Source organism: Chaetodon auriga, chromosome 2, assembly GCF_051107435.1.
Source record: "Chaetodon auriga isolate fChaAug3 chromosome 2, fChaAug3.hap1, whole genome shotgun sequence".
NCBI lineage: Eukaryota > Metazoa > Chordata > Actinopteri > Chaetodontiformes > Chaetodontidae > Chaetodon > Chaetodon auriga.
Window position 1 is genome coordinate 11,243,823 of NC_135075.1, and position 18,016 is coordinate 11,261,838.

The following is an 18,016-nucleotide window of genomic DNA, read 5'->3' on the forward strand; positions in this document are numbered from 1 at the left end:
TGATACGCAGCCTGCATTCACCCAGTGATCTATCGATTCTATCCACTCCAGGCTGTGTATTACAGCTGAAGGCCAGTTTTCCTTTTTGTCTCATTATTTCAGTTTGCACTCTTGTAATAAGTAAGAGAGTTGTCTGTCCTTTCACAAACACCACCGAGAAATATTCCTGTACATTTACTGAGCCTAGTTAAAACAGCCAATAACTCTGTGGTGCTGCGTATAAACGGCTGATGATCCCTGTTGTCCACATTGAAAAAACATGCAGACTCTACACAGAACGGGCGAGAGCTGAGCTTGAAATGCAGCTGTGGAGCGACGGAGCTCGCCGCTGAGCAGCCAAGTGTGTGCATTCTGACCTACCTCCACCCTGTAGGCCTTCCTGTAGCCGGCGCTGACGCTGGGAGCAAACGTACGTCCAGGCACACAGCTGATCACGACAGGCATGCCATGATCACAGGTGAGGTTGCCCTTCGGCTCGATCTCTCGGCCCAGCTTACATTCGGACAGGTCGGCCTCGTTGCCGGTGCAGTTGACAGAGAAACCCCAGTAGTTCTTCTTACGACGCTTGGCCAGCAATCTGAGAATAGTACAACAAAACACGCTATTACAAATGATACTGCATGTATTTTCTCTTCATTTGTGTCAGTTCACATCACTGCAAACATCTTAGAAAGCATGTCATAATTCTTCTTCAACATTTTTCCAGCCTTCCAGGTTCTCATGGGTATCATCTCATGCCAAAACCTGCAAACCTGGGACTCGCTTCATAAATGGAATCCATCACGCTGCTATGCACTCAGTCTTTCTTGTTATTTTATGTTATGTCATCGGTGCATAGTGCTGTGCGTTTGCATAAACCTGTTCCAGCACCTGGTGTGTTCAGGTGCTGGTGAGAGGCTCTGACATCGGGCACTTAATCATGACCCGCTGAGCTGCATTGCACTCTTGAGATTCATGATTTCCATGAGCACATCGCACAACAGCAAAGAGGAGCTTCCAAAACAGTCTGCGAGCGACTGGCTAACCTAACAAAGCTTACTACAATTAAAAATACAAATCTTGGTTTGGAAAATGTTTTACCATTCCTTCTCACACTTCACTAAAATATTCAGGAGCCGTTTTATGGGAAGTGGGAATTTGAGTTATTTAGGGTGAGGAATTCAACAGCGGCCATCTGATGCTGTGGAGCACAATGGGGGCATTGTTGTGCGAATACCTCAACATTCTCATGACCCCCATACTTGAATGGAAGTCATCAACTAAGGGTCACTGAGGAACCCAACAACAGAGGACCTCGAAGCAGGTCCGGGGCTTGGAAGAAGCAGACCATGTAATGAAACCAGCATGAGCAACATTCACAGCATTTCGGTTCTGACAGCTCGTCCAGATGCTGTAAACAGAACGTGGCTCAACGTCCGTCTGAACACGAGAACAGTTTGTGCTCTGTGAAACTGAGGAGATGCCACATTCGATTGAGCTTTAATTCTGTCAGACTGTCGTCAACACGTTTGGTGAATAGATCTGCCCTTTGCTGCGCCAGATAAAAGACCGACTGAATGCGACCTTTGACCGCCATAAAGCAGGGAAGCGCGTGAGACCACGGCAGCATCGCCTGCTGTAAAACCACACAAGCTTTGTGATCTATAGCGTTAAAAACAAAAAAACAAAGTGTTCTTTGCTGGTTTGATGGTTCCCTCAGTTGAAATGCACCCACGTGTAAGATTTGCATGTATAATCAGATGAGATCATCAGAGCTATAAAAATAGAAACACTTCTAACCAAAGCTCCTTAATCGTAGCACGTTAAGACGTTATTAAGGTCCAGGTGCAACCCTGGCCACATTATACATGATCACCCCGTTGACTCACAGTGTTTGCAAATAAATGCATCTGTGATGTCTCTCTGGTCCTGATTTGACTGCGGCTGGAGTGTGGTTCTGGGAAGCCTTTCGGATGACTGTGGAGACCAACACTGACTGGATGAGCATAATGAATAGATTTAGCTAATTAGGCCCATTTGTCTGCACTGAAGAACAAACCAGCCAAGATATGTTCTTCTTGGAGGGCAGGTTGCCACATGTATTTCTAAAAAAAACATTTGATTTGTGGATTTATACTTCAGGTTGAGCTGTTTAAGAGAGAAACATGATGTTATCTTTCATGCTGATACCAGATCAGGAGATTTGCTCATGTGGTTGTTCGCTCATGTGCAGCAAGCATCTGTTCTGTTCTGAACTTTAGTTCCTTTGTTAGCCGATAAAAAATCTAAGACACAAAGTGTTCTAGGAAATAGCTGGCTTTGTGATAGGCTACATATTGACAATGACTTTTAAGAAGGGCTGAATGTTAACACTCGTGCTCAGAGGGAAACAATTACATGCAGCCAAAAGAGCCACTGTTTCACGCCATGTTGCACTCAGTTGTTTCCCAGCAAAGCCCATCGTTCATCCTCTAAAACTTCCTCTGGCAGTGTTTGGCCTCCTGTCAAGAATCTGCAGGCTCAAGTCTGTTTAAGGTCAGTGTGCAAAATGGATGTGATGATCAGTGTAAACAAATGTGCTTATGTAACTTCTCCTGACATCAGGTTCATATGGCACAACATTCCTGAATGACAGAAAATCGGAAAAAAGGTACTTTGCAGGAAATTCAATATTTTTAACATAAAAAGTGTTTGGATCATAGAGGAATGTGTGGTGTAACTCAACTGATAACATGTTTTTTAACACAGATGTTCATTTATAATGATTCATGATATGTGTAAGGCTACTATATGTCCATAAACGAAACTCAAATGAACTAAAAGCAAAGTCCAGCTCACAGGAGGCCTGTCGTTACATCTTCTAACTCACCTGTAGGGTCGGGTATTCACGCGTTTCTCCCCGGGGAAGCCGTACATGCCACAGATGACCCTGCTGTTCTTCTCCGTCCAATCCTCGTTACAGATCTGTCTCCACTTGCCTCCGTCTTTAACCTCCAAAAAGCCATCTGTGATGGGAATCCTTTTCCTGTGAGAGTAAGTGGCCCTGATCCTCACATCCTCCACCTGCACCGGGACACCCTGACAAACACAACAGAGGAAATGTTTCATCATGAACAGAAAGTCTGACCTCTGAAAGGACCATCTATAGTTTTATTCACCAAATATCCTCTTTTTTATGGTCAGTCAGAAGGTCAAATATCAGCCAAACACTGAACAAAGACCCAATCACAGCTACATAATACCTTTCTAATCTTTTCTGCCATGCTAATTAAAATCAGGGTAAAAAGAGATTAGCTGGTTTAAAAAGGTGCAAAACTGAAAAAGACTGACGTGCAGGACTTCATTACATTAAACTTACTAAATTCTACCTTTAAGTACCCAAAAACTACACTCAGACAGAGTTGTTGCTGCAATGAAGTGAACATAATCTCAAACTAACTGCAAGCTGCCTGAAAGAATGTTACTATTTAGGAGGATAAGGTCGGTTTTTACTCTGACTTCACATGTTCCACTGATTTACTGTAAATACAGTACAGCCTGTGAGTCATACAGGAAGTTTGTGTTAGTGTGAGGGAAAACAAAAGTCTTTCAGAAAAAAATTAAAAAAAATCCCACTGTGGCCTTTTAGGGACTGCACATATGCTTGAAAATGCAAGTCAAGTTGAAAAATCTGTAGTTGACATCTTTGTTTAAACTTGTTAAGTGTGCTGAGAGGCCTTAGGAGGTTGGATGAATGTCTGGAATTTTTCCTCCATCTCTGTTGCGTCTGCAGAGTTTGGAGCTGAACTGTAAGGGCCCGTAGGGAGCTGGTGGACAACATACATCAAACATGGCAGCACAGATTTGTCAAAACCAGCTAACACTGTTTTAGTTTCCTCAGAAAAAACCTGAAGGGAGTAAATAGTAATTCACTCGTGTTCTGAACGTGTTGAGAAGTTACTGGACAGTCAGACATGAAGTGAAATACATCATTATTCTCAAGCTGAAGCGAACCTGTGGAACACAAAAGGAGAAACACTTGTCTTTTCCCTACAGGGAAGTCTAGAAGACATCGAGGATGAATGTCTCTTCAAAGACTGCTCACCTCACATCTTGTATTTCTTGGATCAGAAAACGAGAGCATGACGGGAGAAGTCAAAAAAGAAAAACACTGTGCATGAAATTTTAAGAATAAATCAATCTTTTAAAGACAGGGGCCGCTGTGACTTCAGGTTGAGGGTGTCTGCGGGTGGTCCTCTGTAAAGAGCTGTAAAGCCAGTTGGTCAAAGCAGGGGTCACCAACCACAGCTTGTATCATGTGTCCTGAAGACCTCTAAATTAGGAAGGAATGGCGACCTTCGACCTCCAGGGCTTTATGGGAAAGCAGCTATCTAATAACCCATTGTTCATTTCACTTCTTGGGGCAAGTTCTGCCGTTTGTTCCTGGCTGGGTCTGAGGCTGCACTGCGGGTGCCAGAAAGAGTCCGAACTCTGAGCTGCTCTGTGGTATGCAAATGCTGATCTTAGTAATTTCATAACTGCCAGATTCTTTAACTGTGCAAAAAAACCCCAACATCCAGGCATGTCTCCCAGAAATATTAAACGTTTGCCCACAGGGTGGTTTCCTGAGATGGCGTCAGCCTGAGGGAATGTTCAAGGCTTCAAGGCCTCTGAATACTAAAGACTGAAATGCAGGAGGAGCCACGACTAAGTCAGACTGTTTCTACATTGACCCCAGTCCTCCCACTGACCGCAGTGGTTAGAGCGGGTAAAAACCACTCTTTCATGCAGAGATTCCTGCTGGCCATAGCATGACAGAGTGTTTTCCGTCGGAGCCTGGCAGGAGGGGAAGGTGAGGAGACGTGATCGTGATCAGGGATCTGGTGTTCTCAATCTAAAAGCCATCTTAATGCTTTGGTTTACTTTGCTGTGATATAAAGAACGATGATTGCTTATTGCGCCATAAAAAACGGGAAGCTCGTTAAAAACAAAAAGAAATAAAGAAGACAAATGTGAAAACCATACTCGTGATGGCTGAACAGAAGCACATCGGATACAGAAGTCAAACAGAAAGCGTGAGTAATCAAAGTGAGGCCAGGTGTGAAAATACCAGACAGGACAGGGGGCACGAGGTGGGTATGAAACGCAGCACTGAGATGGTCTGACCGGTGTTGCATTTGGCACAGATGGAGGAAACTGGCTGTCTGAACGTGTGAGAGTGAAGAGAAGAGGACAGATAGCCACAGCTTGGATCAGTCCAGGTGTTTCCCCCTCCAAAACCCAGACCACCAGACATGAACTCAGCATAATCCTGTCTGGCCCAGGTCCAAATCTACACATCGCTCACTTTTTTGAAGGAAACGGCACAAAGAACCTGGAGCCATGATGACAATTTTTTTTCCCATTCTATGACTAAAAAGCTGTGAAAAATTCATAGCATCAATTTGGAAATCTGGACTTTACAGAAGATGAGAAGTTTGACATCACTCTCACATCTGTGCGGTAAATGTGAAGCAGCCGATTTATCCAAATACTTCTCAAATAAAGTCACATGTTCTCGGTCTTGTTTGTAAGTGGTGCGTTCCAAAAATAAAATAACATTCCTCATATAGCTCACTTCATTACTGCTCTTTGAAGTGAGCTTTGACCATTACTGAACTCTTTCCCACTGGACAGCAGACTTGTTTTTCTGACTGGGTCCCCCTCGGTGAGATGTGTGAACATGAGACTTTGGTCTAGCCAGTGTCTGACTAATGCTTCCACTACTGTGCATTTCTTCCGATTTATTCAGCCCTCCAGCCCCGCCGCACGTTTAGCTGCACGTGCTGCCAGACATCCGCCCACCCACGTGCCCCCGCCCCACCTTACAAAACATGGCAAGTATGAATGATAATCACGCCACAGTTTAGATGAAAAGCAGGAGAACAACAAGGCTCTTTGAAATGACTTTCACATCTGCCCCACCCCACTTTCTGCCCTGCCGGCCCCCAGTCCTCACTGACTTGATTGAGGAAGTGTGTGTGTGTGTGTGTGTGTGTGTGTGTGTGTGTGTGTGTGTGAGTAGCCGTGTGCTTTGCATCTGGAATATCTATCAGGGAGTGAACTGCTGCCATCATGGCAACGAAAAGAAAAAGAATCATTACTATAGGTAGACTAGACACACACACACACACACACACACACACACACACACAGGACATTACATAGACTTACAGTCATTTCCTGAAGACTCATTGTAACCACAACCCTAATCACTACTCACCTAACCCTAAGCCTAACCCTAAGCTAAACCTAACTTTACCATAACCTTATCCCAAGTCTACACACTAAAATTTACTCATTTACACTATAAGGACTATGTTTTGTCCCCATAAGGAAGGTGAGTCCCCACAATGTGCTGTGTAAACAGATTTATGTCTCCACAACTTGAGTAACACATGTCCACAGACATAAACCTAATCTCAAACTGGAGATTAGATTCAGTGTTAAATTTATAAAATTTCATAACTGAAATATTGACAAATGGTTAACTGGCCAAACTACACATATTAAACATTAGTGTACAGTTATCAAAATAAATATTTATTGCAGTGTTGGTCATATTGGAGAGCCATTTAGAAATTGATCTTGGTATAAAATCAGTTTACAGCTCAACATTTATAAACCAAACCCAATGACTGGTGGACTCCCTGTGAGCCCTCACTGCATTCACATTGCTTCACTTAGTTACATTAATAGTTGGACAATTTGGACAGTTATTATTTGTTTTCTTGCTGGTAGTTGGATGAAACAATTGATACCACTGTGTCTGTGTTTGTCCTTCAAATATGAAAGTACAGCCAGGAGATGATTAGTTTAGTTTAACATAAAGACTGGAAAAGGGGGAAAAGTCTGGCTCAACCAGCACATTGAAGCTCACTAATCAGCATGATGTATCTTGTTTGTTTAATCTGTACAAACACTGAAACAACACTTTGTAGTTTCACACAGGGTTACATGCTAGAATATGCCCGGTATGAACACACTTCGCTTCTACCAGCCAAAGAACAGCCTGGCACATAACCCCCATAAAACAAGAACGACACAGCTTACTGCACTTCAGCGTTTGTACTGATTAAACATGCAAAATATAATGTGGCAATAATGAACTTAAGGTGTTAGGATAGCTGTTTCCCCATTTCAGTTCCTTCAGATAAGCTAACAGTCTCCTAAGTTTAGCTTCATATATTATGGTCAGACACGAGGCAGGAATCAACCAGATCTTATAAAACTCTCAGCAAAGAAGCAAATAACTTCAGTTCAATAAAGTCAAACTATTTAACTACTTTTAAGTTCAAAAGGTTTGTACTGACACGCTGAAACATGACTGTACAGCAAACTGTGGACTGGGGCATCGTTTCCAAGTGCCTTGGGTGCATTTCTCTTACATTTAAAAATCTTAAATTGTGTAACATCAGAAAATGAAGCCTTCATGCGTATGTGCACCACACATTCAATAAGTCAGTTCAATGTGCGAATCATAAAGTGCAGTTATGAATAATGACGTCTAGAATTTTGGGCACTCTGCAGCCCAGAGGAGAGCTGAGGCCACAGTGGGATCCAGCTGTTGAACATGTGGTGCATCTGCCTGCTGCTCTATGCGCAGGACAGAAACTGGCTTCAGCCTCCTGACATGCATCAACCTTTTCTCCTCTCGATCACTCTCCTCCTCCCGAGCCTCCTGCATACATCATGTCAGAGGCCAGGCCAACTTTGGCTCGGGTTTCCTTTTGTAGTATAGCAGCGTGTGCGGAACTGAAATTCCTGCAAGCAGACACCGTCACGCCTGATGGAGACGTGCAACCTTTGCCCTGTTTAGATGCGCTAAGAATCAAAAGGCTTTTAACAGCCGCATTCTGATGTCTTTGTGTTGATTCTAAACATGAGTGTTTGGTCGGAGTGAACACACAAAGCCGCGTGGTGTGCAACTGCTGCTGCTTTTGGTGCTCATTTTTTCTCATCCCTATGAGGAAAACATATACAGATGGAAATTTGAGAAGGAGATGCACTTAGCCGTGATCCTGTGGACATTGATGACACGTGCAGCGAACGATTCCCACGTGAACAACAAATGAACATGGCAGAGTTGGCTGAAAAGTCCCCACTAACAGATGATAAACATTGCTTCCTGCCATTGAAGTGTTTGGTTCTTCTGACACTGACTGACTGTCATAATCTCCTCCCTCAGCCACAAACAAACATATGATAAATAGACAAAGCAACTACAGCTGGTTCGACAGACGAAAGATTTTAGGGAAGGTTGTTGCAATATGTGGGAACATTAGATGTCGCATGTTAAAATAGTTAACAGTATTCATGAGTCAGTCACCCAGGAATGTATGCTGTTTTGTTGTGCGAGGAGTGCTGCATAACTAGCCGACAACAGCTGACAAAGGTAAGGGTTAGCTAGCTTTTGTCCTCAGAGGACAGATCAGTGGCAGACAACACTTCTGACCCACATTACTGAGACAAAGCAGCAGCTCAGAGGTTAAAACAAATGTCCTGATGAGAGCTTGAACTGTCTGAGAAAGACTTTGAGATCAGTTGTCAGCAAAATATATGAACTTGATATTTTGAAAATGCTAACGCTCTAACATCGGCTCTGCTCATACTATAGGGTTGCACATCTTCCATTGCAACTCGTGCCAGTGGAAGCTGCTGTTTCCATTAATGACAGGCTGACTCCAGTAGACTATTATTTGTGGTCAAAGCTGAACTTGCCACAGTGAGCTGTTCTGGTCTTATCTTCACATATTCCCATACACAGCAACGTAGTCTCATGATGTATCCCTCACATAAGACACAGTCACAGTAGTTTGAAGCGACCTGGTGACCTTCACCCTGAAATAGAGTACTGGGAAACCACTCAATGCTTAGCAGAAGAAATTGCTGCTTCTGTAACTCACATTCAGAACGTTGACTTAAATCTTATCAACGCAAACAGACGCATCGCTGACACTGACATTACATGCTAAGAGCCTAACGTTCAGACAACGTGCTGGGAAACAAGATTTATCATCTGGAAGGTTGGACAACATTCACATAGAAGCACAAATACCAATAGCACCACCCTTTTAGCGTTGACCTCTACTTGGACTGTAGTAAGCACACAGTTAGGGTGTTAACTTTCCAGATTGAGCACAGAATGTCAATTCATGCTGTGAATAAACAGCTTGAAGGAACAGTGCTGCCCATTGCTGACGTCAGCCCAAACATGGTTAAAGAGGTGTAGCTACACCTTTTCCCATTCCACTTAAAAGGCTACTGCCAGACCAGGGAAGTATTTACAGGGTGGGGGACTGAACTGCAGTAACACCCCGGAGACCCTAAATACACAAGACGAATATGGAACAAGAGGGTGCTGCTCATACACAAGCAGTAAAAATAAGACAGCTCTGAACAGGGTTCAGTAGTCCATGATTAAAGATTTCTCCAGTCGTTTATTCCTCCATTCCCATGACTCAACTAGGCATGAGAAAGATACACAGGGATTTCAGATGCTCCCCCTCAGGCATGTTGTCTTAACTGAATCCAGCAAAAAACACACGCACTGTTCTGGCTAATGCAGAGAGTCTGATAACACAGCCAAACCTCCCACCTGACTTCTAATAGGAAGAAACAAAATTCTCTGGAATGAAAGAGTTAAGGCATCCACTGTCTTCTGAGCTGCCAAAGAACTGTTGTTTCATCTCTACCAGGCTGGCTTTAGCAGGGAAACCCTCTGTGTCTTATAATAACTTTTTTCCTCTAACAAGCTTCTCTCCCTGCCTTTCTCCGGTCTGTCACGTCCACAAACCCACGCTGGCTTTCAGGCGTTCTCTGCAGCCAAACAGGATGGATGGTCCTCCTCCTCACTGAGTCATCTCCCAAATCTCCCGGGCTGCAGAGTGGGGGTCCGTGTGGGCAGGGATAGACTAATAGAAGTCCGGCAAAGTCATCAGTGCAAGTGGTGGAGTGGACAGCTCAACGTTATACGCTGACTTGTGGATTGTTTCGCTGGCTTCATGTCATGGCAGATGTGACTACCTACAAGGAAGAACTGCTGTCTCATTTTTTCCAGACAGCCTGATTTAGTACCCATTAGGCCATTATTTTGATTAGTAGTTGTATCCTTTTAATAATACAGAGTACAAAATACTGGAGCCAGGTTTAACAGCTGTTTGCAGGTTCTTTGACTTATAACAGAAGTGTTTACTTAGAGGAGATTTGTGCATCACTAAATTAAACCATGTTGAAGTCGTACTAGTTAGCACATGTTAGAAAAGACAAACTTCCAGGCATAACTGTTGCGTAGCTAGCAAGCGAGTTGAACTGCTAAACTAACATTAGCTTGCTCATATGTTGACCAAGAGGGATATGATCAATACATCTGACCTGACACCTGATTAAAATGCTGTTTAATAATGACTACAACATTTAAACTACATGTCACCAAATCAACACAATACACCTCATATGATCAAACAATTGGGCTGCACTGTAAACGACCAAATAACGTTGGTTAGGTTAGCATTTTTATGCACTCATTCTTATACTACAAACTCGCACATATTTCACACAAGTGACACCTACATTTACAAAGAATGAGTTTTTAAGTTTACATTATCATTTGGCTCCCTGCAGGAACTTCCTGTTTTCATGGTTGATTGCTTTTGATCAGACAGTTCTACAGATATTTTCTAACAACTTATTTACACATTACTAAAGTCTCCAACAGGGTGAGTCTTAATGGTGCAACCCGATGGAGTAAACCACTGAAACTAGATAGTGAGAATCTACGAAGGACTTTATCCACAAACTTAGTGACAGCAGTGGACAGACAGACAGACAGACAGACAGACAGACAGACAGACAGACAGACAGACTGCATTCAATCCATTGATCTGTCTGGATCAGTTTGGAAAGTTGGACAAATATGAAGAAAACATTCACTTGCAGCTACTTGGAATACACTGTGTTAAAGTTTTCCTTTCATCCTAAGCCGATGCTCTTTTTTTATTGTGCTGAACATCTGTTCAAGTTACGTGTGAGCACTTGAATCATGTGCGAATGCTACTTGATAGTTATTAATTATGTGATGAAGCGACCCCACCCTGGTGTTCATATATGCGTATAGGTGCAAATCTACTTAGTGTAAGTATATTGTACGCGTGCAGGTTTAATGGTGAGTGTGTTGTTCTATGGGAACCTACGTCGTCGATGTTGGCCTGGTTCCGGATGAACTTGAAGCCTGGAATGCGTTTCTGGTTGCACACCACTCCGACATCTTCGGAGTGTTTGCAGTCAGACACTCCGAAGCCATTGGACTGACACTGAGCCAGGCTCTTCTCTCCGCCGCTGCAGTGCACATTGTCTAACCAGATATGGCCTGGAACGAGAGAGACAGAGATGGAGGCAAATGGATATATGTTGCGGTGCAGATAAAGAGTTTCTTGCAGCAGACCCAATGCTTAGTTTAGTTTTGAGTCGATGAAGCTGATGAAGATGCTGGTTTTACTTGGCGACATAGTGCCTGTACAGAAATGTGCCTTTTTCCATATGACTTGTACTTTTCTGTTGGAAATAGTAACTTAACCCATTGGTGGATCAACATTTTGATTATCGATTAATCGTTAATCAGAGGGCAAAGGGCATTTGTCACATTTTTTAAACATTTTATAGACCAAACAATAAGTCAGTTATTTGCAAAAATAATCAACAGATGAATCTTTAATGAAAATAATTAATAGTTGCAGCCCTTGAGCATTGTTGTATGTAGACTATAACACTGCAGTGCTTCTCTCAGGACCTCTGCTGCCCTTCCTCTCACAAATCAAACCCCACTTGCAGGGTTGGTGCCGCACTCTTCCCACTGAGCTGCATGGGGCCACAAGCCTCAATTCCCAGTAACTTTCTTAAAAAGGGATTCATTGGTGAGAAATTATAAATGCAAGAGTGTTTATACCATTGATTGCCACACCCTTTGGACATCTTTGTCAGCATTTCCAGTGAAATCGAGTCACACAGACAGTAAACCTACTCACGTGGAGGTGTGTTTGGCCTCCAACATAACCTGACGCATTCTTTCAGCCAAAGCCTGCCTAATAAATGTTGTCACGGCTGAAGCACATCATTTGCTGTACAGCTGGCTGTTCTGAGTCGACCGTGAGGGAAACCACATAACCGTGGCCATGGAAACCACCAGCGGGCTGCTCATCACTCTGACAGTCTCAACATGTTTGCTGAGGAACATCCTGATCATACCAAGAAAGTGACTGCATGCTCTATGGTCACGTAGCTGCCTTCTGGCAGGGGGAAGATGACTTCTGGAACATTTCCATGATAAGAGCCAAGTCCTCTGGAGCTGAAATGCAGCAGTGTTTCCAAGTGAGAGCCACCTCAGAACACCTTTCTCTAAACAAATATTCAGCATTGCCAGTTGTGTAAATCTGAATTACTGTGTTAAAACTTCGCAGGCCTCATGGGAATATAATTTCACAAGGCAGTGAAAAGAGCAGGGGGTGCACTGCACAGGGAGCCATGAATTTTACTGATTGAGCTTTTATTGGCCCTTTAAGCCAACCACAAAGCCTTCACTCAAAATCATAAGAGAACTGGACAACGCACAGTGTTCCTAAGATGAAATGAAATGAATTTTGTGCAGCTGCAGTCAATACTGTTTTGAGCCTTCAGCAGAGTAACCCTTTCAGACATTGCTTCACACATTTTCTTTTTTTTATAATTGCAGATAATAGCTGTGTAAAGACAGCTGAGTGTCTGATCTGAACGTCCCTGCAGGAAAAACACTCTGCATCCAAAGAGGATGTCCTCGTAATTGTTATGTAGTTATGTCTTCAATTGAAAACATTTGTTGGTTTCTTTCACCAGAACGTAAGTCATCATGACGGGAACAGGGAAATGCTCATGAGCACTTTTACAGCCATGTGTCTCCACCAGCAGAGAAAACAAAGATAAAAGTAGTTTCCACTCACTCACACGAACACGGCCAGTCTAATCCTCTCCTTTCAACACAAAATAAGCACCTATTTGCTAGGAAAAAACGCTTACCCACAAAATGTTTGAAATTCTCTGGTGATGAAAGGAAAAATGTTTTTTCTGCACACATTTCATGTTAAAACAGGGCTCTACACTAACTTTTCCACTGGTAGCACTGGTGCGCACCAGCACATGATTTTCCTATGAACTGGGCACATGCCTTGTCATTGGCATAGGTTGGGTTCACATTCAGCCCGTTTTTTTTTTCATCAGTGCGATCTGGGATTTGAATTGTGTCAACGGGAGTTCCTCTTTCGCTATGTTATAGGCAGTGTTAAACTTAATGACCATTTCGTTCTCTTCTGTTGAGCGATTACTCTCATCCATCCGCTGAAAAAAAGTCGGGAGGGGCTCAGTGTTTCGGGTGATGCATTGGTCCCGACAGGTTTTGTGTTTTATGCTGGCGTTGTGTAACTTCACAGTTTCCAGCTTAAATTGTGTCGACCCCGTAACAAATTTTTTTTTTTGGAAAAAATCAGCAACAGACCCCTTCATTTTTGAGAATAGCGAAACGCTAGTCTTGGTGTCTTGAAGTTCTGTGCGCTGCGCGTTTACGCGACGGCTTATGTGCACGCGACGGCGCTGTCTCAACAGGAGAGAGTGCAGGTGGAGGCGGCTGACTAAACCAGTGAAAAAAGGGACGACTTTCAACCACAATGTCTAACACTGAGCCATAAAACTGATGCGCTCGCACGACCGCGACCAGATGAAATTCTTACTCGCAAACTCTGAAAAAAAGGTCGCATATGCGACCATTTTGGTCGCAGTCTCGAGCCCTGTAAAACTAAACTTCCTGTTGTGAAGAAACTGTCACTCGATGACATTCAAAGTGTCTTTTAGTAAACTTCCAGAAACACCGGTAGGGCACACCTAAAAGGCCCCATCTGTATATGCCTAAGCCACTGCAAACAGCTGTATGTCTGCACAGCAATATACATCAAACTGTTTGTTAACTGCTTCTCTGCTATATATCACGCACATGCAGCATTATATGCATGAGGTCTATTACTTCATGAATGTGATTCTTGAAATTGCTATAATGACTGTGCTGATTTGAGAAGCAAGCGACCAAGTAAATGACTTCAACTTTGAAGTGGCTGGCTGGATGTGGCCGGCTCAGTGGGAAAACATGTGCTTTTAACAAGGGACACAGAGTTAATTACCAGCTACCGACTGACACTTACCACCAGCAGCCAGCAGCTATGGCTTTTACAGAGTTGGGAATCTCATCAGTGTTTTTACAGTGATGAAGGAATTCATACACGATAAAGTGAGAGGAGATGAGATTACGTCTGGTTTACACACCCAGTGTTTCCAGTCTCCCCCCTCATGCTCCGAACTGATTGGTGTGTCTCAGTTCTCTCTAATGGGGAAACCAGTGCCTGAGGGTATTAGCAGTCAGACAGAGGGATATGTGTGCCTCATTCAAGGATTTCCATGGAACATATAAAGCTGTGTGAGGAGATATACTGCCTTTGAACATGTGTGGTTGGTTGGCTGGCAAACATTAACTCTCTCTAACCCTCACCTGAGTTTTAGACAGCTGACTGACAAACAGTGAGGGGACGTTTGGGGGGGTATGATTACCTTCTCCTCTTCCGTACTTGGCAGAGGGCGACCAGGACTCGGCATCCAGGAAGCCAAGCTCTCTGCACACCACTTGGGCAGCGTAGATGGAGAAGTCATCATCGCACACCGTCCCCCACTCTCCATTGTAGAAAACTTCCACCCGCCCTTCATAGTGCTTCCTCTTCTCCCCGGCTAGACGTAGCTGGATTACTGGGGTGCCAGAGTCTGACTGAGCGCCGCACAGCACCCACGTGCACAAGAAGGTGGACAAGAGGCAAAGGACGGCGACTGGGCGCAGCATGATGCAGGACGAGGGAGGCAAAGACAGTGAACTAGAGAGAGATAATAAGACGAAAGACATCGATGTTAAAAGATGTTTTAAGCTGTATAATGACATATTTGGTCAGAATTGAGTTGTAACCTCTATGTGACTTTACAACATTTGTTTAACTAAATAAAATAACTGACATTTTGGTTATTCAGTTTGTTATTTCACATAATTAAAAAAAGCGGCTAGAACAGCAGATCTCAGTAGTGACTCACGTACTTGTATATTTGTATATGTATGTATTAATAGTACTCAGACAGATAGAAACTTAGCAAAATACAAAAAACACTTGATTTCTATAAGTTCAAATGCACTGAAAGCATTACAAACTTTCTGTTTCACACTTTGCGGTCTGGCCTGAAAACCCTTTTTTGTCCTCAGCTTTAAAGCTTCTGTCCCTCTTGGGTAGTTTGCTTTTGAATATTTCTAAATGAGACGGACCTTAAAGGAAACATTCTCCAACCTGAGGGCTGAATGCTGCAGAGGCAGACAGCAATTTGTGGCGTGTGGTGGTTTTGTCCATAATCTGAGTGAGTGAGCAGTTTCAGTATGAAGTCTTGTGCAGTAACAGTTAGGTTTGGCCTTCATCGGGCTCCCACAGACCCCTCAATGGCCTCTGCGCAAACCACAAGTATAAGCTTGTGAATCACTACCAGAAGTCACCACAGCTTTACAGTATACAGTGAAAATACATCTGAGTGCCAATAAGAGAGAAAAGAAGGAGACTTTGGGAAGGTTTGAGTGAGAATGAAGGTGATGTTGCTGAGACAAGGATTCCTCTCTCTGTCTCTCCGTCTTTATGACAGCCTAATGGAGAGCAAATGTGGGCTCCTGCAGGGCGGGTGCTGCCCCTCACATTTATCTGCTGATCTGTGCCTGGAGGCTGTGCAACTGAGCTTCAGACGGAAAGTTGACTCCACCTCCATATTTCATGGCAAACCCATGAAAGTGTCAACGTAGTGACCAAAAGCCCCTGGGGAGGAATGTTCCTGGAGGAAAGGAAGGGGAGGAGGACAGTGAAAGTCAGGAGACCTCCACATCTTTAGTGTGTTAAAGAGGAAGGGGGGCTTCTCTCACAATCGACGTCATAGTAACAGCAAAACAAAGTGCAGAGGGCACAGGCTTGGAGAACAGACAGCACACCATCCAACTGTCAAACTGTGATCCTGATGTGAAACATCTGGTTTATCTTCCCATGAGAGGGAGGGACGAATTGAGCAGGAGGAAGGCGCTACTTTAAATTCAGCTTTAAATAATGAGAGCAGATGACAGAATCAACCATACATCCGTTTTAAATTAGTCCATCAGAGCTCAGAGTGTACTTCTGAGTGAGCAAACAGCACGTGGCAACTCCACATGCACATTTAAGAACAATGGACACTTCTATCTTCACTGGTTTTCTAAGCATGCATGTGCTTACAAAACCAGTGGAGACACACCCACTCCACACAGAGAGATGTCCACAGTTAAAACAGTGTGAACTGGCTCTGAAACTTGACTTATTCTTTACAGCTGCTCCAGAATGGAGAGCTCAGCATTGTAGAACATCTAAAACATGTCGTCTTGTAGAAGAACAATGAGGCCAAACAATAAGAGAAAGCTGCCTGTCAGTGAAAGGCAGCCAAGTGTGGTCAGGTCAACTGGAAAAACCAAAATTCCACATGCTGAACTTATTGCTTTCTCAGTCAAATCCAGAGCTCTTGTATAGCCTAATGTTCATTTCAGCAACACACAATCAACTATCAAGTGCCTTTTATGCTCAGGCCGGCGCTGTTCCCCGTATTCCCAGTGGGTAACAAAAGAAATACCTGAAGAAAGTCAGAGGAGTCCTGCAGCTTCTGCAGAAACTCGTCTAATGTCAGCACCAGAGTGAGGTATAAACAGAGTGATGCTAATTCCTTTTACATTGAGCTTCTTATTTCGGCATCACGACACTGCAACGCTCTGCTGTAACCTATGTTCTCATGAAGCTAGGTTTTTGGGGGGCCGCGACACTTAAATGGAAATAAATATGAGATGAAAAATGTAATTAAATTAGCTTGAATGGAGAAAAATGCAAATTCGCAGCTTTTTTTTTTTTTTTTTTTTTTTTTTTTTTTTTATGTCTGAGCTCTAACAGAGGATGAAAACCGAAAATCCCACACTTTACAGATGAGTCTCAACGTCTCACACGTTTATGCACGTGCGCGCCATCGGTGGCCTATGAGCACGGGAGATAAGTTGGAGGTAAAAAGGAGACACTTACTTTGACAGACGCAGAACAAGCAGCACACCTTGTCCAAGACTTTGAGGCTTCCAACCTGTTGGAGAGGCGGAGATGAGGAGCAGCGCCTCTTTGTCCCTTTAGTACTCTCCTGGCTGTTTCCTCTGCTCCCCTCACAGCTGGCCGCGCGCTCCCGCCCCACTCCTCACCACACGGAGCAGCCAATGAGAGGCCGCCTCAGCATCCTGAACCCGCCCTCTCCGGTCCAGTTACCACGGTTACAAAAACACACGCCAGGCCCTGGAGGATCCTGGACCTGGTCTGTGCGTTATGAAAGCCTGAATTTATGTAAAGCGTCCTTATGGCGTTACATAGCCTGAAGTGAGACAGTGAGGCTGAGTCTGCATTTCAGCTCTCCTTTGCTGTTTGACTGAAGACGTGGAAACATTACTGACGTGTAGGATTCAGTTTGTACTTTCCATGAGGAGGAAAACTCTTCTCTTTATTTAAGGCTGCCGTCTTTACTCTCAAACCTGGCCTCAAGTCCCACAATGTCCTCGCAGCTCACTGTCGTTGGTTCCCTTGTGAATTACCAGTGTTGGGTCTGTCTTTAAAGTTCATTTTAATAATATTTTGGCGTTCAAATTGAATCAAGTGACTGTTGTGTGATCTAAATGTCGCAGAACTGCTGATTTCACTGAACTCACCAACACTTTGATGATGCTGATTTCTCCATGTCTGTCTTGTGTTGTTCGTTGCAATGAATGGTGAAGTAAAAAGACCCTCCTCACTGATCTGTCAGAATACACTATATGTGGGGTCCCATGAGGACTGGCCCTGTGCTTGTGGTGCTGTGGTGACCCTGCAAAGACCAACCCTGGGAC

The 18,016-nt window shown here is 43.8% G+C and overlaps 1 protein-coding gene across 1 annotated transcript in view; it reads right to left on the reverse strand.

Annotated features, from left to right (window-relative positions):
* loxl2a (lysyl oxidase-like 2a) overlaps nucleotides 1-17,289 on the reverse strand; it is a 27,723-nt gene extending 10,434 nt beyond the window's left edge. Inside the window, exons 1-5 of the mRNA XM_076754114.1 lie at nucleotides 17,175-17,289; nucleotides 14,620-14,933; nucleotides 11,190-11,365; nucleotides 2,849-3,057; nucleotides 361-577 (exon numbers count right to left, since the gene is read on the reverse strand). Coding sequence (XP_076610229.1) covers nucleotides 361-577; nucleotides 2,849-3,057; nucleotides 11,190-11,365; nucleotides 14,620-14,902 — 885 coding nt within the window. The 5' untranslated portion in view covers nucleotides 14,903-14,933; nucleotides 17,175-17,289. The remainder of the gene's footprint in view (nucleotides 1-360; nucleotides 578-2,848; nucleotides 3,058-11,189; nucleotides 11,366-14,619; nucleotides 14,934-17,174) is intronic.
* Nucleotides 17,290-18,016: the final 727 nt, after the last annotated feature.